A 23,648-nucleotide genomic window follows, 5' to 3' on the forward strand; every position below is an offset into this window, starting at 1 on the left:
GAGAGAAAGCGCTACAAAAAATTGCTTTGGCCCCAGATGTCTCACTTGATTTTTGACAACCCTTAGGCTGTAACTACTTGTTAGATCCTTCTTGTATATCTCTGTCTTCCTGAGAAACCACTTCGAAGATACCACCATGTGCTAGCACATAGAATATGCTCAAGGAAATGCAAAGGAGTTGAAATTATCTCATGCATACGATCGGACCACAGCGCAATCAAATTGGAAATCAATGACAAGGGAAATTGCAAGAACTCCATAAACACATGCAACTTCAACAGCACCCTCCTGAACAATCAGTGGTTCCCAGATGAAATCAAAGAAATTAAACACTATGTACAATCAAGTGAAAATATACATACAACTTACAGGAACCTGTGGGATGCAATGAGAGAAGTCCTCAGAGGGCATTTATAGCAGTAAATTCCCACCTCAGGAAAACACAATGAGCACAAACAAACACACTTATGCTGCACCTCATGCTTCTAGAAAAAGAAGAACAAATCAAACCAAAAGCTCAGAGAAGGCAGCAAATTATAAACTTCAGAGTAGAAACTAATGCAATGGAGACTAAGAAAATAATACAGAGAATTAAGGAATAAGAGTTGGTTCCTTGAAAACATAAATAAAATTGATAAAGCCCTAGCCAACCTTATTTTTGAAAAAAGGAAAGAAAAAACTGAAATACATGCAATAAGGAATGAAAGAGATGAAATCACTACAGACCCTGTAGAAATTCTTAAGATCAATATCTACTTTGAAAATCCTTATTCTTACAGGATGGAAAACACAGAGGAAGTGGACAGATTTCTACATACACTTGAACTACCAAAGCTGAATGAACAAGATATAAAAATCCTGAATAACTGTGTCAGCAAGCAAAATGAAAATACAATAAAAAAAAAAACTTGCCAAAGAAGAAAAGCCCAGGTCCTGGTGGATTCACAGCTGAATTCTACAAGAAATTTGGAGAAAATTCAATGCCAATTCTTCTAAACCTTTAAGGAAATTGAGAAGGAAGAATTTTCCCCAACTCATTCCTGGAGGCAACTATTCTCCTGATATCAAAACCAGAGAAAGACTCAGCCAAAAAAGAGAACTATACGTAAATCTCCCTAATGAACATAGATACAAAACTCCTCAATAAAATACTAGCAAACAGAACACAGCAAATATCAAGAAGGTTATATACCATGACCAAGTGGGATTCATCCCTGTAATGCAGGGATGGTTCAATATATGCAAATTGATTCACGTTATAAACTATATCAATAGAGCCAAAGACAAAAATCACATGATCACCTCAGTTGTTGCAGAAAAGCTTTGGATAAAGTCCAACACTTATTCATGATAAAAACCCTACATAAAATTGGCATAGATGGAATTTACCTCAATCTGATAAAAGCCATTTCTGAGAAACCAGCAGCTAATGTCACTCTAAATGGTCAAAAACTGAAAACTTGCCCTTTAAAATCAGGAACAACACAAAGATGTCCATCGTCACCACTCCTTTTCAATATTGTTTTGGAAATATTAGCCAGAGCAATTACATAAGAGAGAGAAATAAGAGAAACAAGGACAGGAAAGGAAGAAGTAAAATTATCTTTACTTACAGATGACTTGATACATAGAAGACCCCCAAAATTCCACCTAAAGGCTTATAGATTTAATAACCAAATTCAGTAGTATAGCTGGATACAAAGTCAACACTCAAAAATCAATATCATTCCTGTACACAAACAACACTGAGAGAGAAATTAGGGAAACCACACTTTTCATAATAGCATCTGAAAAAATGAAATACTTGGGAATCAATCTAACAAAAGAAGGAAAAGATCTATACAGTAAAAATTACAGTGCTCTCAAGAAAGAGATTGAAGAGGATTTCAGAAAAAGGAAAGACATTCCTTGCTCATAGATAGGAAGAACGAACATTATGAAAATGATCATACTACCGAAATTGTTATACAGATTCAATGCAATCCCCATTAAAATACCACTAGTATACCTCATAGATCTAGAGAAAACATTCCTAAAATCCATCTGGAACCAGATGAAGCCTAGAATAGCAAAAGCAATCCTGGGAAACAAAGGAAAGGCAGGAGGCAAAACAATCCCTGAGTTGAAATTCTACTACAAAGTTACTGCGAAAAAATCAGCATGGTACTGGCAAAAAAACAGACCTGAAGATCAGTGGAACAGATTAAAAGATGCAGACCCAGCTACAAACACACTCAGCTACCTTCTCTTTGACGTGGCAGCCATATATGTTCACTGGAAGAAAGATAGTCTCCTTAATAAATGGTGCTGGAAAAACTGACTCTCCACATGCTGAAGACTAAAACTAACCCATGTCTATCACCATACACTAAACTAAAATCAAAATGGATCAAAGATCTAAATATCAAAACAAAATCACTAAACCTACTGGAATAGAAATTCATAAAAATCACAAAGACAGGGCTAAGCACAGAGTTCATGAACAAAAACCAAACTTCACGGGAAATATTTTAAAGAATGAACAACTGGGATCTCATCTTATTGAAAAGTTTCTGTACATCAAAACAAATCACCAACAGAGTAAAAAGAAAACCCACAAATTGGGAGAAAATTTTAGCCAAGCACCCCTTAGACAAAGGACTTCCATTTAGAACATATAAAGAATTTTTAAATATCAAACCTCCAAAATTCAAGGATGCAGTCCAAAAATGGGCATCTGAGATGAATATGCCCTTCTCAGATGAAGAAATACTAATGGAGAATAAAGGTATGAAAAAATATGAAATACTAATGGAGAATAAAGGTATGAAAAAACATCATATCATTCAAAGAATGCAAATTAAAACAACACTGAGATTCCATCTCACCCCAGAAAGAATGGCTAGCATCAAGAAATCAATCAATGACAAATGCTGGAGATGCTGTAGGGAAAAAGGAACACTTCACTGCTAGTGGGAGTGCAGATTGGTGAAACCACCGTGGAAATCAGTTTGGAGATTCCTCACAAAACTAAGATGAGAAGTCTAACTTAACCCAGCTATTCCCCTTCTAAGTATTTTTCCAGAAGAATTAAAAACATCACACCAGAGTGACACATGTGCAACCATGTTTATAGCAGCACAATTTGTCATAGCTACATCTTGGAGACAACCCAAATGCCCATCAACTGCAGAATGGATAAAAAAGATGTGGTATATTTATACAATGGAGTATTACTCAGTCATAAAAAAGATAAACTATAGGTAAATGGACACGACTCGAGACTATACTCTTAAGTAAAATAAATCAGAACCACATGTGTAAACATCATATTGTCTCCCTAGTATAAGAACATGAAAGCATAAATAAAACCCAAAATGTACAATAGATAATATGAAAAGGAAATAAAATGCTCAAAGGAAGGAACAACTGGGCTGAGGGAAAAAAGAAAAAGTACTAAGGCATTTTATACACACACACACACATAAGGAAAGTCTGCATAAATGTATTGCTGGTGTCTGGTGCTTAGGTGGGGGGAGCAATTAATGCTTAAAATTGTTTTTATATATTTTGACTGGTTTTACATACTTGTGTCTAGTAATCTGAGCAACTTATGTGAAGACAATATGCAGTATAATGACGATTGGTGAATTCCTAACATCCTATCTAGTGAAACTATGCATTGTCTCTAATGTTCTGTTAAATTATTATTTTCTTATTCCCTTTAATGCTTTGATCAATCTTTTATTCTTGCATCTGGTAATCTGAGCAACTTCATGGAGATAACAATATGTAATATAACAACCACTGTTAATCCTTAAAACTTGGTTTGAAACCCTATATCATTTTTTATGTCCTTGTTTTGTTTTGTTGGTATTTCTCTATTGTTCTTTTTTTTACTATTCACTTTAAAGTAAAAAAATTTTGAAAAAAATAAGGTTTCTCATTTTAAATTAAACAATCAAATAGTACAAATATTCTATGCTGGCCTTAGAGTAACTACAATGCAAACCTATTTTATGAAGCACAGAATAAAAACAGACAGGAAACAAAGCATATCATTACAGAAACCCACCAACTCACAAAAGAAGACCAAGGGAAGGAAGAAAAAAGCAAAGCATTTAAAGTACAGTACAATTAGAAAACAAAAAAAAAATGGCAGTTATAATTCATTACCAATCAAGGTCACTTTCAAGTGAGTTAAATTCTCCAATAAAAAGAAAAACTCAACTGATTTTTTTTTACCCAAAATGTAGCTTCATGCTACCTACCTGTGTCTCTCCAGGTAGGTGGAAAACACAGGGATGGAAAAGATACGCACAGCAAAAATGCAAAAAAGGAAAGCAGGTGTAGTTACACTTGGCTCAAACACAATTGATTTCAAGTCAGAGTCTTCCTGAGCATCATGAAGCAGAAAAGTTCTGGAAGTAAAGTGTACCATGACCCATGCTACATTAAAAAGAACAATGATCCGAATATATCTCCTAGAACTAGGAACAGAGAAAACTTGGCTCAGAATAGGCGTAAGGAGGAAAGATTACAGATTAAAACAGTGATAGAGACTGTTTTAATAGAGACTAGGAATAGGAAATATTACAAATTTATAAATATTACAAATAGAGACTAGGAAAATATTACAAAACACCCAGGAAACTAGATATGCATCCACACCCAAAACACATAACATACTTCACACAATTCTCATAATTGTCAGGACTGGCCCAGGAAGGACCTCAAAGAGATTTGGGCTATCCACTGCAAACCATGAACTCTCCCTGACTGGCAATAGCTTGCCCCTGGTAACCAAGAAGCAAGCATATTAAAAGTTTAATGTAGGGATGCAGTCACCCTCATTCCCTTGATGCCAGCTCTGTGTACCAATCTGCGCTGATTGTCCCTACAGGCAAACATTTTATCCAGATTTTTTGAGATTCCTTGAAATTGCACCCCAGCCTGACAACCTATATATACTCAGTCCTCCCTTCACACATTGGCTAATAATCACTCGGATGTCAGTTAGCTGTATGTAGAGGAATAAAATACAGTCTTCCTCACAGCTTCTGGCTCCAGGTGGCTCCTCACACATGGTTATTAAGACTAATGACAATTGTATTCCCCCTAAAAATGTAAAACCAATGTGAAAATTCACATCTACTCACAAAGTATTCATTATTTAAGGTATTCCTGAGGAAGCTGTACAATGAAACTGAAATAGCACAGTACCTGCAAAAAAAGGACATAGTGACCAATGAACAGAACAGAGAAGCCAAAAATGGACAAATGCACCTCACATGAATAGATTCGTCACAAAGATATAACACACCTACATCATGGGTAAAGTACAGTTTCTTCAGTAAATATGCTAGGAAAACTAAATATGCACTTTCACACAAATAAAATTAGACCCTTCATTCATATTATATTTAACAAACAACAAAAACTGAATAAAAGGTCCCACCCAAAACAGGAAAAATAAAACTATAAGAAAATATCAGAGGGAAATTACACAATACTGGTGTGTGCAACGATTTTTTTGGTCTGAACCCAAAAGCACAAGGGGAATAAAGCAAAAGTAAACAAACGGGATTACATCAAACAAAAATTTTCTCTACAGCAAAGGAAAGAATCAGGGATATAAAGACAACCTGTGAACTGAGAGAAAACATTTACAAGCCATACATCCAGTGGGGGTGGATGTCCAAATCCATAAGGAGTCTGCACTCCCCCACATTCACAACTCCTAACTTGCCTTCCAGAACCTCACCAGGAGGAGGTTAATCCCTCCATCCCAGCCTTAAAGACTGAAGGATGGACGACTATAATCCCTCAGGCTATTCGCTCAGGTTCCAGGCCCTGACCATCAGTCTGACCAGTATGATTCAGAAAGAAGGTCAAGCACTTCTATACCCCTGTCCTTCCTCAGGATAAACAGACACAGACTTGCTGGAGACCTTCCAGCGCCAGTTCCTTGACACAGAACTGACAGCGGATATCTGCAAAGCAGGGACCGCATAGGCTTGTGTGCGGTCTCTCTCTACTCTATACTAATCATAGCTTTCCAGATATGCACTGTGCTACTGATAAAGGATAGTTGGGGACCTGAAGGATCAGAACTGAAAGTAGTGAAGGAATCAGGGTCCAGGATAAAAGGCACCCTTTCAGGGTTGAAAGAGGAAGTAAAAGCCACCACAGAGATTTGCCTCACTCCCCTACCTCCTGTGTGGCAATGTTCACCCACCAGAACCACAGGGGAGCACTGCGCAGCCCTCAGTGCCTGGGAAAACATTAGGCAAGTGCGCTGTGTGCGCTGGACTGGCTCTAGAGGGAGATATTCTAAATGCGGGTCGTGTTGTCCAGTAGACAAGTAAACAATTCTTTGAAAAATTACACCTAATCAAGAACCTCTAGTGACTGATCTTTTGCTCCCTTTTATGAGCTTTAGAAAAGTTGATTTCCTGCTAGGACTGTGGCCAGACGGTCGGTCAACCATGTCTGAATCTGTAACTAAACTAGAAACCTCACTGTTCCGAAGAGTTTCATATGTAATTGCAAAAGTATATAATAAAGCAAACAACATTTCTCTGTGTCAGAGGAGCCTTGCTCCCATGCCCCACCAGAAGGACCTCTGGTGTCTGAGTTGTTTGTCTCCTCGCTCACGTTGTTCCCTCCTGCAGGACTCTCCTGGACCCGCTGTGGCCAGACCATGATGCAAACTCACTTATCTGCCCACGTGACACACACAACACTAAACTCCAGGGAGGGACCGGTCATAGAGCCTACACTGCTGGGAGAAAAACGCAATGTGAAAACACACGTCTCTATCCCGGTTCAAACACGTAAACTGCTAAACAGCATCTTTTCTCTCCACTCTTAACTATGGAGATCACACGTGACCAGCCACCATCCTCACAATTTTAAAGTGAATAATTCTGTGCCACCGAGTACACTCACGACTCTGTGTAGCCACCATTCCTCTCTAGGTCCAGAACACTTCCACTGCCCCAAAGGAAATCCCCTGCCCGATCAGCACTCACTTCGATTCCCTTCTCCTCTCAGCCTCGGGAACACTACCCTGCTGTCTCCATGGGTTTCCCTGTTCTGGGTATTTCATAGGTACAAAACCACGCCCTCTGTGGCCTTTTACATTTAGGAGCCACATTAGTAATGTTTCCGGGGTTTATGCATTGGCAGCATTTATCCATGCACCCTTTTATGGCTGAATTTGAGTCTGTTGTTTGAGTGTACTTACTTCCTTTATCTATGCACCATCCATTGATGCCCAAGTGTTTGTTTCCACAAGTGAGCTATTGTGAATAGTTCTCCTGCAAACATTTGCATACAGCTACTTATTTCAGTAGGTGAGTTTTATTTTGGGTACATATAGTCAGAGGAACATACCTGTGTCACATAGTGATTCTATCTTTAACTCACAGAGAACCCCTCAAACTGCTTCCCACAGGGCTGTACCGTATTACATCCCACCAGCCACTGATATGAGCTCTCAATTCTCTGAGAACCAATGCATTTCTTCCATTAGTATAGTGTAATTCTAGTGACTATAAAGCGGTATCTGTACCTTCTTTTTGCATTTCATACCAACTAATAATTTGTAGCGCCCTGTCATGTGCTTCCCTCCCGCTTCTATATTTTATTTGGAGAAATGTCAATTCAAGGCCTATTCCATTTTTTTAAATGGATGTCTGAATTCATTATATATTTATAATAATATAAACCTGTCACATAAAATATTTGTAAATATATTCTTACATTATGCTATTATTCTTTCAACTCTCTTGATGGTATCTTCAGATGCAAGAAGTATTTTCTTTTTTCATATTTCATCATTTTATTAGGAATAAGTCCAAATGGGTCGTGAAGAAATGTTTGATGATTTTGCCAAAACCTCTTCATGAAAATATGTTCGTCAATAAACAATAAAACATCAGCAGAACCAGTGTACATTGGGCAGAGTCAGGCTGATACCAAAAGTAACATGCCACATAAAAAAGTAGTGATATAAGGGAAGACAATCCACTGACTATTAAAAGCTACCTCAGTAGGAACTCTTTGCAACCAGCACAGAGTCAGCTATCAAATCCAAACTGCACCAAGACAAGTTTGACTCATGAAAGCCAGGAGTTGATCATGAGGGAAAGAAATAAGTTCCTCAGTGCAAGAGAGCCAAACAGTGTTTTGGAGCATTTCCCTGCATTTTCAGTTTGATGAAATCCAATGTATATATACCTCTTGGTTTGGATTCTGAGGTTGTGTCCATTAACTCACTGGAAAATCCAATGTCATGAGATGTAACCCAAGGGATTTTAGTGTTAGTTTTGTATTTAATCCATTTTAAGTAAATTTTTGGAAATGGTGTGAGGAAAGGATCCATGTACTTGTCTGGAGGTCAGTGTCTGTCTGTCCGTGTACTGTCTAGGGAGGAGGCTTTCCTTTCCTTCACATTTCAAGGGCTTTTGGCAAACTTATTTAAAAACACTGACCACGGAGTTCTACACAGTATGTATTTCTCATTCTCAATTCTTGTCCATTTATTTACGTGTGAAAGACATTACTGGGATTAGAAAACTTCATTATAACTGAATAATAAATATTTAAGAATTTGATTTCCTTACAATTTAAAATTTATGGATTTATAACTTAAAAATTTATAATTTTAAACTCATAAATTATAATTTAGAATTTAATATTATGGTCATGAATTTTTGTTTTCATACTAAGTAAGTAAATACCTTCATCAAAAGTAAGAAAAAAGTGCATATTGTGCACAAAAGTAGACATCAAGAACATCTTTTGATATGACAGCAACAATTTTGGAAGAAATAAAGCGATGGGACAAATGAATGTATGCACCAAAATAGTAAAATTTATTTGATCTTAAGAATGGATATAGATATTCATTACACTGTGGTCTCACTTTGGTATGAAGCTAAAAAGTTTGAAAACAAGACAAAACAAAGTAATCCTGGACTGTGATTAAGAGCTGAATGTAAGTTTCAAATTTTGAATGAAGCAATGAAATGAAAGCAATGGTAGAAGCACATATCTCTTATTACCGTGTACCTCTGTAACACCTGCATATCTCTAGGGCCTGAATGAACCTAAATTGTACACATGATCCTGGAGTCCTTCCAGCTAGACTAAGTAGCCAATTCTACTGAAACTCATCAAAAATGGGAAGACCCTGGGGGTGAATTCTTTATTACTTCCATCAAATAAATTTCAGTGGTCTCCTTACTTCTCTTTACCTCTCCAAATGTTCAGCCCCTTCAGGGCTGGTGCTCAGTAATGTACTGCTGCCCACTGCCGGCCCCCAATAAATTGCTTGTCTCTGCATCCAGCCTCGGAGGATGACTCATTTAAATAAGTACCTTTGCCATAACAAAACTACTGAAACAACTGTGGAAATCAGTTTGCAGATGCCTCAATAAAAGGAATCACAGGTCCCATGTGACATAGCTCTTCCCGTGCTCGATATCTTCCCAAAAGAATTAAAAACATCATACCATAATGATATATGTGCACCGATGTACATAGCAGCACAATTTGTCATAGCTAAATCTTACAAACAACACGAATGCCCATCAACCAAGGAATGGATAAAAAAGATGTGGTCTTTCTATACAATAGAGTATTATTCAGCTATACAGAAAGATATGGGCATAGCTTTTATAAGTAAATAGATGCAACCAGAGACCACACTCATCATGAAATAAATCTGACTTCCATGTGTAAACATCATATTGTCTGTCTCCCCGGTGAAAGAAATTAAAAGAGTAAATAAGATGAAGGTGCAGGAGATACTGAGAGAGAAATAATCACCTTGAAAGGAAAGAACTGGGTTGGGGAAAAGGACAGTAAAAAGAAGGAATATGAATATATATATATATACACATATATAAACACACATTCACAAGAAGGTCATTGTACTACTAATTTCTATTAGTTCACTGAAAGAAACAGTTAGTGTGTATATTCTTTAATCAATCATACACACTTATATCTGGTCATCTGAGCAACTAGGAAATAACAATATGTAAAATAACAGCCATTGTTAATTTCCTATCATCTTGTTTGGAAACTGTATATCATTCTTATTCTTTTTCATTATCTTTGAAAAAAATATTTTAGAAAATGATATGTGCACATCATTAAGCCCACAGCTCTGTTCCTGGTGCTTCAGGCTATTGACATAATAAACAAGTCATTGAAATATCTGAATGCAGAGAAACTAGCTAAGGCTGTTTACTATAAGTTCTGTTCAGAAAAACAAAAAGTAGGAAAAGTTAAAGTACTTCTCACTATCTGCTGATTTTTTAAAAAGAACGTGTAATTTTTGATAACATTATAAAAGAACATGGGAAATGTTTAAATGTTGACCTGTGAATGTTTCCTTAGTATGGCAAAGTGAAAATTTCTAGGTAAAGAGAAGTATGTCTAGTTTATTTTTACATTTTACTTTACTCACACATATGTGACATTTTGCATGAGAAATACATATATCTCCGTTCTAATTTCAAAACTTGCGAGTCATGCACAAACATATTCTCCAGAACTTTCCCATCTGTGAAAACATACAACTGGGGGCTGGGGACTTAGCTCAGCGGCAAAGCGCCTGCCTGGCAAGCGCAAGGTCGTGAGTTCGGTTCCCGGTACCGGAGAAAATCCCCCCCCCAAAAAAGAAAGAAAACATACAACTGACATAAAATAGTTTCTGCTGGCATTTTGGAAAACAACAGTCTTAAAATTTAATCTGGAAATCATATATAAGTGAACCAATTTATGTACATTCGCATAAACAAAACCTACTTTCCGTAACTTGCCAGCTTGCAATTAAATAAAATACAACAAAAAAATTTATTGAATCAGAAAGACAAATGTGACAAATGTGAGTGACATATCGTGGTTCAGGAAGGAGGCTGTGTAATTCATGGGCAATTACGATGTCCTGAATGTGCCGAAGGACAGACAGAACATACCTGAGGCAAGGGCCTTCTCTCATGGCAGTTGATTCCACCAATGAAGACCATATTGGGCATCACGGGTCTGGGATAGTCGAAAACAAAATCTGTGCGAAGCAACCAAACCGAAGGTTGGCTGAAAAGATCGTACATGGTAACAGGCCTTTGGAGAATTTCAGCAGCAATTTCTAAGGCATTTTGATAGAAATAATTGCAAAACAAACGCTCCTCGAGGTGGGTAAAAAGATTCTGCACTCTCTCTTTGAAAGTCATGGCATCCGGGAGCGCTGAGAAAAGTCTGGGAACATAAGAAACAGCATAAGGGCACTGCGTACCTTCCTCAACAAGATGGCAAAATATTACCCTGGCGAAGACCACAGACGGCAGTGAAAAATATTTGGCAATAATTAAGCCACACACATCAAAAGGATCCATAAACACTGCATCAAAAGAAGTCTTCCTTAAGTATTCCACTATTTTCTGTGCATTAAACAAACTCCTACAACGTGAAAAAGTGATACCAAAAAAACGTTTCGACGAACCTGTTGCAAAAGAATACATTCCTCGCTCCAGAGTATTCCACTGAGTGTCAGCAAAGAACTGAAAAGAATGATCCAACTCCTCCACAGTGAAAGAAGTTGGATAGCTCTTTACTGTGAAATTCAGCGACTGTCCCAGTTGCCAGCTGGCCTCCGGCATAACTGCGACCACCTCGTGTCCTCTCTGGACGAGTTTCTCCACTACTGAGCGCATGGTGAACCAGTGGCTCCCGTCCATGGGCACCACCAGCAGCCTGCCTGCCTGGGCAAAGCTGGATGCCAGCAGCAGGCACAGGCACAGAGGAAGGGGGGAAGGCGAATGTGCGGGAGCCATGGGGACTGCAACCCAGAGCCACCCAGCTGCTCAGACACAGCCCCTGTAATATCGTGGGTCGAATAAGTACAGGCGCAAAACCTGCCACAGAATGGGCGGAGATTCACATATAGACACATGAGAAGTAACACTCACGGAAAATGATTTACTCAGAGCAGTTAATGGTTAACGAGGTTCATTTGCTGGCTTTCCTACTAGAACATTTGCCATCAAGGACCGTGTATCCTCATTGTCCATGAAAGGATCATAACCTGGCCTACATGGTAAAGCTACAAACAGATATTATGCAACTGATTTGGACTTTGCAATATCACAAAGATTGAAAGGCAAAACATACTTGAGTGAAGTTGCCACTACCACGGATTGTGAAACAGCAAAGTTTAGATTTTCTGTTCACATGACCAGGACTCTTTTCTCAGAACATAACTGGCCACCCAGCTCCCAAGGAATCACTGCAAGGCCCTGAGCACTGACTCCTCATGGGCATCAACTGTGTTTCCTCAGCATGCCTGCCATGGATGGGCAGCGCTGTTACGATGACTCTGTAAGTCATCTCAGTGTTCTGATCTCAGTTCCAAACCCTTGGAGTCCTCTTAAAGTTTGACACTTGATCAGTACCACACAAGCGTCAGCCATGCCTGCAAGCAGAGATCTTCATGAAACCCAAGTTCAAAAGGTGGATAGCCAGCATCCTCTCCCCAATTTTGCACCACTCCACACAGAGGACCTGTAATGGTTGATAGACTGTGTCCACTTGAGACCTTTAGAAGTTTAACTCAGCAGGGGCCAGGATCCTCACTTTGTAAACATCCTCATCCTGTGCAAGAGGAGGGCATGGAGAGGGTGTGAGGGCTACACCCTCCCGGGGATGGGAGTACCTGCTTACACTATGAGGGAGGAAAAAAGGCTTCTTCTCCCCGCTCCTTCTGCTCTTGCTGCTCCTACTGTCTTCTGCCGCCTTGAACTGTTGCCCCCGGTGTCATGCCTCCTGCCTTGGAGCCAGTTGATCATGGACTGAAGCCTCCACAAACTCTGAGCTAAATAAACCCTTCCTCCGTTAATTTTGATACCGGGTATTTTGTCTCAGTAACAAAAGAAAAATAATGAAGACAGGGGCTTTATCTGGACCCACAGTCTAAAGGGAACTGAGGCCTTCACACAGCTGTCCCAGCATTCCATAGACACTTCCAGGATGCTCACTCTGGTCTTGCCTCTTGGGGAACAGGAGTGAGAACTGCACAAGTAGAAGACAGGCGGGCAGACACCAAGAACGGAGGCAGTGCCACCGTAAGCAGCATGCAGACCTTGGCCACAGCTCACTGACGCTCTCATGGGGCGGAGGGATCTGCCTGGAGATGTCTGCCTACCTCATAACCCAGATGCGTGTCTGAGGCAGCTGTGAGAGGAGGCACAGCAGTGAGCCTTGTCCACATTGCTCCCTCACTGTCATTGGCCCCCCCAGGATCACTGCCCACACGGTGATCCTGCCCAGAAGAGAGCGCTCCCACTTCTCTGATTTCGGAGAATCCAAGGAATCAGAACAGCTTCACACAGGTGGTCAAGAACCAGACCCCACGCAGTAAAAATGTAGGGCCAGTAACCACACTCGGAGGGACAAACCCCAACCTTGGTGCATTTCAGAAATCACAGGGCTACCGCGACCCCACCTGGGTTGCCAACAGCTCAGCTGATTCTGCCCAAGGAGTCAACACCCGACCAGGAAAGGGAAGGGTTGCAAACTGTGCAGTCTTCAGCAGTATAACCCCACATCACATTTCCACAAGGAACGACTCTTTTGAATCTTAGAGGACAGGCTACACCTTTGCCAAGTGCAGATTCCAAAGAGCGGTATTGCCTGGCCAGGTTTCACGGCTTCTTTCAGTGTCACAGGAAGCCACTGCTGCACTCAGCCAGGAGCTCCACCTGACTGATGGCTACACAGGTGTTTCCTCGGACAGCGGAGCCCAGGCAGCTACCACACCTGACACTAGAGCATGGTGGCCCGGTCACCAGAAGAGCTCACAAGCACCCCTGCCTGCCTGGGGTAGTGACAGCTTCCCTGCCCGACTCACAGTGCAGGGTTCCAGCTGGACCTCACTGCAGCCATGAGTCACAACAGCTCTGATGCCCGAGTAGGCCTGGCCCAGGATCTCTGCATCGTTTCCCAGCAAACTAGAGTACAACACATGCATTAGGGCAGGGTCCGGGACTGTGGGCCAGACCCTGTGCCACTTTGGCCAGGATGGTCCCTTTCAAGTTGAATCTTATCACACAATAAACCTATACCTTCAGGAAAGAATGAAGCCCACATTCAGCTGACCATGCATAAGCCTGTCCCTCTGACAAGAGCTGCAGTGATCCAGCCTGCTTGTTGCTGCCCGGAACCGCAATTTGGCCCTGGAGTCCATATTAAGATTACACCCTATGTTATCATGGATCTGTCTGCCTGTTCTGGCCTCTAGGAAACTTCCTCTAGGGCCATAGATTCTTTTCCATTACAGGTTCCCAGAATGCATGAGGTAGAATAAATAGTTCCTGAAGGTCTGTGCCTCCCAGAGAACCAGTAATGGCCCACACAGCAAGGTTTCTCCTCTAATGCAATGACCAAAGTGAAGACTCAAGGATGCCAAAGAGTAATGGAATCATGAGGAGGAGAGAGGAGAGGAGAAGTGACAGGATGTGAAGGGTAGGAGAAATTGGGGGAAGAATTCTGAAAGCAAAAACAAACAGGAAACATACAAATGCGTGTCACTATGGCTTTCCACAGATTTTTCAGCAAGAACTTCAGTGCATGCAGACGGGGAGTGAGAAAATACATTCAAATTGCTGAAAGAAAACCTGCCAAGCAACAGCATTTTATTCAGCATGGCAGAATAAAGGAAGGACAAATAACAGTTTTCCCAGAAAAGAAAAATTTGTGGACCTCATCACCACTGTACTTGTCCACCAGGAGTTGCAAAACAAAGATCTTTCCATGGAAACCAGAAACCATTCATCAATAGCATGAAAGATATGACTGAAAGCAACACAGTGGAATAATTAAAACAGGGCCATCTTCAGGGTACAGGAAGATTGGAATGATAATGTGTGGGAAGATTTTTCGCCTATACAAAACAAGAACACTATACCAAATATAGTAAAAGTGAATTGTCAGTACTTATAAATGACAAAATGAGGCACCTTACTATATCTAAGCATAAAGAAGGGCATGCAGGGAAATTGGAAAAAGGAAGACAGAGATAAAGGAAGATAAAAACAAACTATCTACAAAACCATCAGAACAAACTATGAAAAAACAGAAGTCTTATCTCTTGATAATTGCTTTGAATTTCAATGCATTAAATTCCCCAATAAAAAGACAAACAAGGACTGTATAGAAAAAGGTCCAATTATATGTTTCTATGAAGAAATTACTTCATTTCAAGGAAACACAGACACTGAAAGCAACAGGATGGAAAAACACAAGGTTAAATGAACAAAGGCAGGGGTAGTTGTAAGTCTAGCAGATAAAACTGATCTGAAGTCATTCACTGCATAAAGACATAAACAAGCCTGTATAATGATAAAGGGATTGGTCTATTTAGTAAGACTGTTTACAAATCAAAATAGGTATGCACCTAACACAGAGCATCTAAATATCAAAAGTAATGGACGAGAAGCAGAGAGACATTACAGGGTGTTGGGAGGGTGCTGGGAGCCGCTGAAGCTGGAAAATAACTACACGTTCAGGATGAAGCCAGCCTGAGAACACGGGAGCTCTTCTAAGTAAGCAATCCCCTAGGAGTAAACAAGCCTTTGTAACTTGTTAACTGGTTGTTGGGCCATGAGACAAAAAGTTAACCAACCTCTCGAGGGTATAAATAAACACCCTACTGTTTCAGGACAGTCCTCTTGCTCACCAGGCAAGAGGTAACTCCCCCTGACCCCAGCTCTTGTCTCCTGTCTTTATTTTTCACCACAAGGGAATTCTATGCCTCCTTTTCAAAATGGTTCATCATCCCAACAGAAAATTAATATGGAAATTTGGATTCAACTACACATTCATTCAAATGGACACTACAGACAAACGGGACATTCCGTTCAACAGCAATAGGATACACACTTCTCTCAATGCTTCATGCAACATTGTCCAGAATAGACCAGTGCCTGAAGCACAAAAAGGGCTTAGAAAATTGAAGTACTGCATATTGAAGCTAATATGTTTTCTGGTCAAAGTCCTATAAAACTAGAAAAAATAGGATAAATTTCAAATAATTCACGTAGTCATACATACATGTTTCTTGACCGGGTGGTGGGTCCCGGAAAAAAATGAAAAGGACAATGAAGAACGATCGTAAAACAATTTAAATTGGAAACACAACACAACAAAACAGACAGGACATAAAAGCTCCAAGACGTCAGTTTCCAGCTATAAACACTATAAAAAAGAAAAATTCTCTTAATAAAAATGAAAATATATCCCCACACTACTGAAAGAAGAATAAAGCTGGACTTGGTGGTGCATGACTGTGATCTCAGCACTCTGGGAGACTGAGCCAGAATGATCACAAGTTGGAGCCCAGTTGGGTAACTTACTGAGACCTTTTCTTAAACTAACAGCACTGGGATTAGCGATCAATGGGAAAGTGCCAGGTTTAGTCACAATCAATGAAAAAAAATAGAAGAAAAAGGAGAACTGAATAAACTAATCTTAGAATTAACAGAAGTTTTAAAATAAATAGAAAGAAATGAAATAAGAACTAGAGATTTAAGAACATCAAATGCAGGAGTTGGTATTTTTTAAAACACATAAAATTGACGAGCTTGTGGTGAGACTAAGAAAATGAAAGGAAGCATAAAAGCAATGAAATCAGGAGAGCAACAGGACATATTAATACCAATGACTCAGATGTACAAAGGACTCGGAGATTATAACACACAGGAACAGTTATATGAGAATTCAGCAGGTGACAGAGGACATGGGTCAGTTCCCAGAAACATTCAACCTGTCAGGGCTGAATCACGAAGAAATCAAAAAGATCACCTTAAGAACAAGGAGATTGAATCAGTAATAAAAATTGCCCAACAACAATCATCAGGAAAAGATAGCTTCATGTCTAATTTCTACAAAGCATTCAAAGAAGAGCTAGAAGAGCCACACATGGAGGGAAAATCACAGAGGGCCACCCCTTCTCAAACTCTTCCAAAAAGCAAAGACAAGAAACACTCCCAAACACTTCTGATGAAGCCAGCAATTTGCCGACATCAAACAGAAAGGGGCATTAGAAAAAAAGAAAGAAAATTGTACCGCTGTATCCTGATGAACACAAGCAATGTGTTCAAAGAAAAACTATCAAAGAAAAATTCAACAATACATTGAAAGGGTCATCCACTGGGACCAAATGGGATTCCTCCCTGAGACACGTGGATGGTTACATATTGAAGCTAATATGTTTTCTTGACACCAAAGTCAATAAACACGGTATGTCACATTCATGAAATGAAGAGCATTATGCAGATGATGATCTCATTTAACATAGAAAGCTACTTACTTATTTTTCAGATATACAAAACCTGCTTCATTTGATTCAGCATTTTTTCATGACTCAACACATTTCTAACCAAAGTAATTAAGGGAGAAATGTACCTCAACCCAGTAAAGAACACAGGAGAATCCTGAAGCTAGCACTGCTTATATTTAACAGTGAAAAATCGAACTCCTTTCTCTAAGGTCACAAACACAAGGATCATCACTCTCATCACATATGTTCAACATTTTACTCGCGGTTCTTTCCAAAACAATTAGGCAAGACGAAGAAATAAAAGGCACCCAAAGAGGAAGGAAGAAGGGACACTGTTGTGGATGACGTGATCTTCCTCATGGATGATCTTTCTAATGAAACCCCCTGCACTCTACTAACAATGTTATAGGTAATGAATGAGTACAGGGTAACAGCAGGACACAGCAGCAACACCCCAAGTCACTGCCATTTGCTCATACTAATTACTGGGAGCTCAGTTACAATTTCCGTTTGAAATAATTACCAACATAGGCTTAAGTTGAACCAAGGCACAAAAAGACCTGCACAGTTGAAAACTATATGTACGTACTTAGGACTATGGGGAATTTCAGTCACAAATATAGGAGCCAAGTTTGTTTTTTTAGTGAGAGAGAAAAAGTATGTGTAAAACTCAATGCAGCAGAATATTGAAAACCATTTTCCCTAAGGATGGACGTACGGGTACTCCTTACACAATAGGCTCTCGTTCATGCTTGTTTGAAAGTTTGATAAAAATTGCAAGAAACAGCCAGGCCTGGTGGCTCACTCCTGCAATCCCAGCACTCTGGCAGGGCAATGCAGTTCAAGCCCAGCCTGGGAAATGTGGAACTTAGCAAGACGCTGTCCAAAAGGAATAATAATAAAGCAGGCTGGGGATGTGGCTGGGTGCGATGGTCCTGGGATCCATCTCAAGTACTGCCAACAAAGTATAAACTGCAAGAAATGATCTTGGTTGGAAGCCTGGAACTTACACACAAATAGCTGAATATGAATCTGGAGTTTTGGAATGGAGCCATAACATGAGAGAAGTGGAAGAAGCACAGATCCTTTGCTGCTGTCTACCTGGACTCCGCCTCAGTGATCCAAAGCTGAGGCTGCCCAGAGTTATACATGGGAACTGGGACCTTCCATGAGAACCCAGTCACCAATTCTACTGTAACCCAGCAATCACTGCAAAATGCTGGGAATGGCTGCAATTTTCCCAGAAACTGTTCTCATGTTGTCCTGGATAACATGTGCCATGCTGACTAGCGCAGTTAATCCCATTCCTGAATATTATTCCTCTGGATCAACATAAAGATGTTTTCTTATGGCAGACCATCGTTAAAATCTTTCCTTAAAGGGAGCCAAGAGGTGGAGGGAGAGTAGAGGAAGGGAGTAGTGGAGAAAATATAGAAGAATAAAGATGTGCTGTGTACATGTACCACATCCCAGCTCTGAATGTGATCATTACATTCTGCAAAATGGTACCAGTGAAAAAATTAAGGCAAATAGAATGAAATCCCCTACACAGGACCTGAGACACCTAAAACAAGCATATGCCCTTAACACACATGCAGCCACACACTCCATCATCAGTTTCCTTGTCAGCCTTGACACCTGTTTCACAGCAATTCCAACACCACTGGTCCCTCCCAGACACTGTCAGCTCCTTAGGAACATGGACAGAGAAATGCACACACTCCGGAGCCCTTTCAAGGAAAATTGATTTTCCTGTATCTGAGTAATTAATCAAAGGGCCCTTTTCAACTCTAAATTCTTCTTTGAGAATTTGGCTGTACTTTTACTTTAAATACATATACATGTACTTAATCTTGTCATAGTTATTTCTTTTTAAAATATTAATATACGGAAGCAAGCATACATAAAAGTCTAAATGGTTTGATCTGTGTCAATAAGATATGGATATCTCTATAGGACTGGTAATATAAACCATTATATGGTGTCTGTACCTCTAAACCCTATAGGTGTTGCAAGGACCCACTTTGGACTCACTCTTGCTTCAGGAAGCTGTAGGGCCCCAGCCTTGGGTACACAGCAGGGCAAGGTGGGGCCTGCCTGGTGACTGTTGTGGTGCTACTACTGGAGGGTAAAGGGGAACAAATCTCAGTAAATAAGGGCCTTGGGTTCTGCAACTTCAACTCCTTGCTTGGCCTTGCAAGAGCAGAAAGCCAACCCTAGCAGTGACACCACTAAAATAGCAGTCTTCCAGGTTTTTGAAAAATACCACTATTTTACCTTCCCAACAGCTGGCTGAGAAGACCTCTCACCAAGCATATGCCATTACCTGAGAGAAACTGACTCTGTTACACAGTATTTTTCAGTGTGCAAAAGCCAAAGCAGCAGTTTAAAATGCATAGTCATCTCCAATAAAATAATAAACTGAGATAAAATAGCAGATGATTCACCAGAGTTTAGCTACTATGTCTCTACCAACTGTCTTGGTTACTTTTCTCTCGTTGCTGGGACAAAATACCTGACGCCCAAAATTAAGGAAGGAAAGGTTTATTTCGCTTACAGTTTGTGGAGGTTTCTGTCCATACTTAGCAGACTACAAGGCAGAGTGGCACATGGCAGAGGGGTACGGCTCATGGCAGCAGAACACAGCAAAGCAACAAGCACACACGAGGGAGGAAATGGCCAGAAGCACTGTGTTTCTCTCCCTTACATATGCAAACTATCCACCCCAGGGAGGGTGTAGCTCTCACACCCTTAATCAGTCAAACCCTAAAAGCCTGCCCCATGGCCACATGAGGCTTTGGGCGGACACCCAGACACAAACCATAACATTCCACCCCTGGCCCCTCAAAGACTCATGCCCTTCCCTTTATGCAAACACCATTTAGTCCACCTGCAAGACTTGCCAAAGTCCTAACAATTGCAGCATTGCTGAAAAGTCCAAGTCCCAAGTCTCCTCCAAGATGTAAGGCAAACTCTTAGCTGTGACACCCTGTACAAATGAAAAGTTAAACACTTCCAACAATCAATGGCACAAAATAAGCAGTACCATTCCAAAAGGTACAAACAGGGGGACACAGAACATTGGCACCAAAGCAAGTCCAGAATCCAGCAGGGCTAACGTTATGTCCTATAGTTCCATGACCAGCATCTAAAGCAATCTGTGGCACATTGTAAGCTCCACAGGGCTTGCATGAGTCTTCCCCTATGGCATTTCTGGTGGTTACAGCTTCCATGACTTCTCTCTTAGGCCTGCTTTGCTCCCTCCTTGCAGCTTTCCTTAGATGATCCATGGTCCTGGCTTTTCTAAACTTCTGAGGTCTCCAGTGCACCTTTTGCTTCACACTCACAGCCTCACACACTGCCCTCTCAGGGGCACACTGCCTGGCCTCCCATGCCTTCTGAAATCTGGGTGGAAGCCTCTTAAACCTCAGAACTCCTGCATTCTCCACACACCTAAAGCCAGGGCCACGTGGATGATGACAAGGTCTGCTGCCACCTGGAGCAGTAGCCAAGTTTTCCTCTCTCTTGGCCACAGGGGTTGAGTGCCTGGATTGCTGGGCACTCTGAGTCCAATTCTGAGAAACAAATCCTCTATGCTGCCACCATTCTGGAACATCGTGCTCAGTAGCTTTCTTAAGGCAAGGTCTTTCACCTTTGCAGTTTTGAGGCTGCAAAGGGTGGAGACTTGCTGCTTCTTATGATGACCTCAGGCCATCTTTTCTATTCTCCTGTTCCTTCTCAACAATGGACATCTCCTCAGCTCTACCTTTGCAGTCCACAGCTTTACTGGAGCTTCCTTTCTAGCCAAACTCACATTTTAAATCATTCTGCTGGGCTCTTTGTTCTTGATTCTCAATAAAAATCTAGCTGAAAGCCCCAAACAACAGCCATGCCACTTCCCCAATGTTCAACTGCCTTGAAATTTCTTTTGCCAGATTAACCAGTCCACTGCCGCCCTTAGTCTTAGGCAAAGTCTCTGGACATGAGCAAAATGCAGACAAACTTTGTGTCAAGCCATAACACACATTGTCTGGAGTCCAACAACCAATGCAGTCCTTCTTCACAGCAGAAACCTCCCAAACCTGGAATTTGCCTGCAAGATTTCTATCAGCTTTCTGGTTTTCTGAGCTCTGACCAGAATCTCCCAGACAGAACAGCCAAAGGTGTTCTAGCACTTCTCTTTAAGGCGACATCTCTGAAACTTTCCGAACACTTCCCACAAGCCATTTCCCAAGGCTCTTGAACCACATGGTCAGGTATGGTCACAGCAAAGACCCCACTCCTGGTACCAAATTCTGTCTTGGTTACTTTTCTCTCATTGCTGGGACAAAATACCTGACGCCCAAAATTAAGGAAGGAAAGGTTTATTTCACTTTCACTTTCTCGAGGTTTCAGTCCATACTTGGCAGATTACAAGGCAGAGTGGCACATGGCAGAGGGGTACGGCTCATGGCAGCAGAACACAGCAAAGCAACAAGCACACACAAGGAAAGAAATGGCCAGAAGCACCGTGTTTCTCTCCCTTACATATGCAAACTATCCACCCCAGGGAGGGTGTAGCTCTCACACCCATAATCAATCAAACTCTAAAAGCCTGCCTCATGGCCACATGAGGCTTTGGGTGGGACACCCAGACACAAACCATAACACCAACAATATGATTTTTGCATTTGCCAAGACTTTTTCAGTTGCTTGTGAATGAATCCATATCCAATAGCCACGGCCAGCAGAGTTACTGCAGAATATGGTGGAGGTATACACTCCAACAAGCAAAGCAGTAAAGGTGTCAGAGGATGGAATTATTGCACATGATGTTGCATACCTAAGAAATCATAAAAACAAAAAGAAAAATTGGGAATATAAGCAGATTCAAAATATATATGAAAAAGATGTTCCTTAATAACATATAATCACTTCAAAAAAGGAATATCGTCCATGAAGAAATATTAACATGCCTAGAAATAGTTTAAGGTGAAAGAGAAAATGAAGTACAAATTTGTAATGATGGGAATCAAAATAAGATCTGAATAAGTAAAAAGGAGTACATCTTCCTGAATAGGAAAATAAAAGCAAAGAATGTCAGCTTTCCAGGAGTGAGTGAAAACATTTCATGACAAAGTAGCAAAGCCCAGGCGGTTAGATCTTTTTTTGGAACTCAACAAATAATTTTGAAGCGTCATACATTATGAGACTCAAAATAAAAATTCAAATAGATAAAGAATATGAGGCTTGTCTTCTAAGGTATTAAATCTTACTACAAAGCTGCTTAATCAAAGCAGAGTACGGCAGCATGAGAAAGTCAATTCGGGAACAACACTGCGAGCTCAGAAGCAGGTGCAAAGTAGGTGGCCAGCAAAAGTATGATACAGATGTGTTGCTTTGTTTGGGGCTTTGGTTTTCTGGTACAGGGAATTGAACCCAGGTACCTTGCACTGAATTAAAGCCTCAGGATTTTTATTTGCATTTTATTTTGAGACAGGGTCTCCTCAGTCACTAAGTTTTCCAGGCTGGCCAGGAACCTGGGATCCATCTACCTCAGCTTCCCACAACTGAGTTTGCAGTGGGCTCTTCCTCACCACGCTGGCACATGCATTTCACTTGGATGGACAGAGATGGAAGTAGTACTGAAAGGCGTTGGGACAACTGACTACCTATGAGTACATAAAGAAAAGCAGATCCCTACACTGTTAGTATAAAGTTATTGCAAAAAATACTATTACCTTTGAAGGAGTTCAAAACTATAAAGCATAACATGGAAAACATGGTTCCATATCTTAGGTTTGGAAGGTATCCAGAAATTATACAACAAAAATTGAACCAATTTCACTCCCCCAAAATGAAAAGCCTACATAGAAAACCTGAAGAACAGGCCCAGACAAATATTTTCAGCACATACAGCAAACTGTGTTAAATGTGGTGTCTCACACTGGTTCTCTTTTGCTCATGGCTATTTGGGGCCCCACATGCCTCACTGTCTGTATGTTTACATCTTTCCCTAAATGTCACATAAAACTTGCAAAGTTGGACACTAGCTAGATCTGGAAAGGGAACAGAAAAGCTACCATCTTCCTATACTACTGATCAAACAGCAAGGTTGTTCAAGCTTTTGAAAGCTGATTCTAAAGTGTATTAAAAGGGAATAGGAGACACCATTTGACTCAGAAACTCGAGCAGCGCATCAGACTGCTCAGATAACATTGGGGATATAGAAATATGTGAAGGTAAAGAAGACATTTAAGAGTGGTTAATACACTTCTGTTCTCAAAAACAAAAGGAAAAAACCTTAGCTATGAAACATTACTGATTGACTCAAAAATAA

At 40.6% G+C, this 23,648-nt stretch overlaps 1 protein-coding gene across 2 annotated transcripts in view; it reads right to left on the bottom strand.

Moving 5' to 3' along the window:
- Window positions 1–23,648, bottom strand: part of LOC102006309 (UDP-glucuronosyltransferase 1-8) — a 161,266-nt gene that overhangs the window by 135,709 nt on the left and 1,909 nt on the right. Inside the window, exon 1 of one of the 2 annotated variants that reach the window (XM_013519894.1) lies at window positions 10,974–11,877. The exons of the other annotated variant lie outside the window; for it this stretch is intronic. Within the exon in view, the coding sequence (XP_013375348.1) occupies window positions 10,974–11,828 (855 nt within the window). The 5' untranslated portion in view covers window positions 11,829–11,877. Of the gene's footprint in view, window positions 1–10,973; window positions 11,878–23,648 lie in introns of those variants that run through there. 2 annotated transcript variants of the gene reach the window in all.

This window comes from Chinchilla lanigera, unplaced genomic scaffold (assembly GCF_000276665.1).
Source record: "Chinchilla lanigera isolate Chin_1 unplaced genomic scaffold, ChiLan1.0 scaffold00052, whole genome shotgun sequence".
NCBI lineage: Eukaryota > Metazoa > Chordata > Mammalia > Rodentia > Chinchillidae > Chinchilla > Chinchilla lanigera.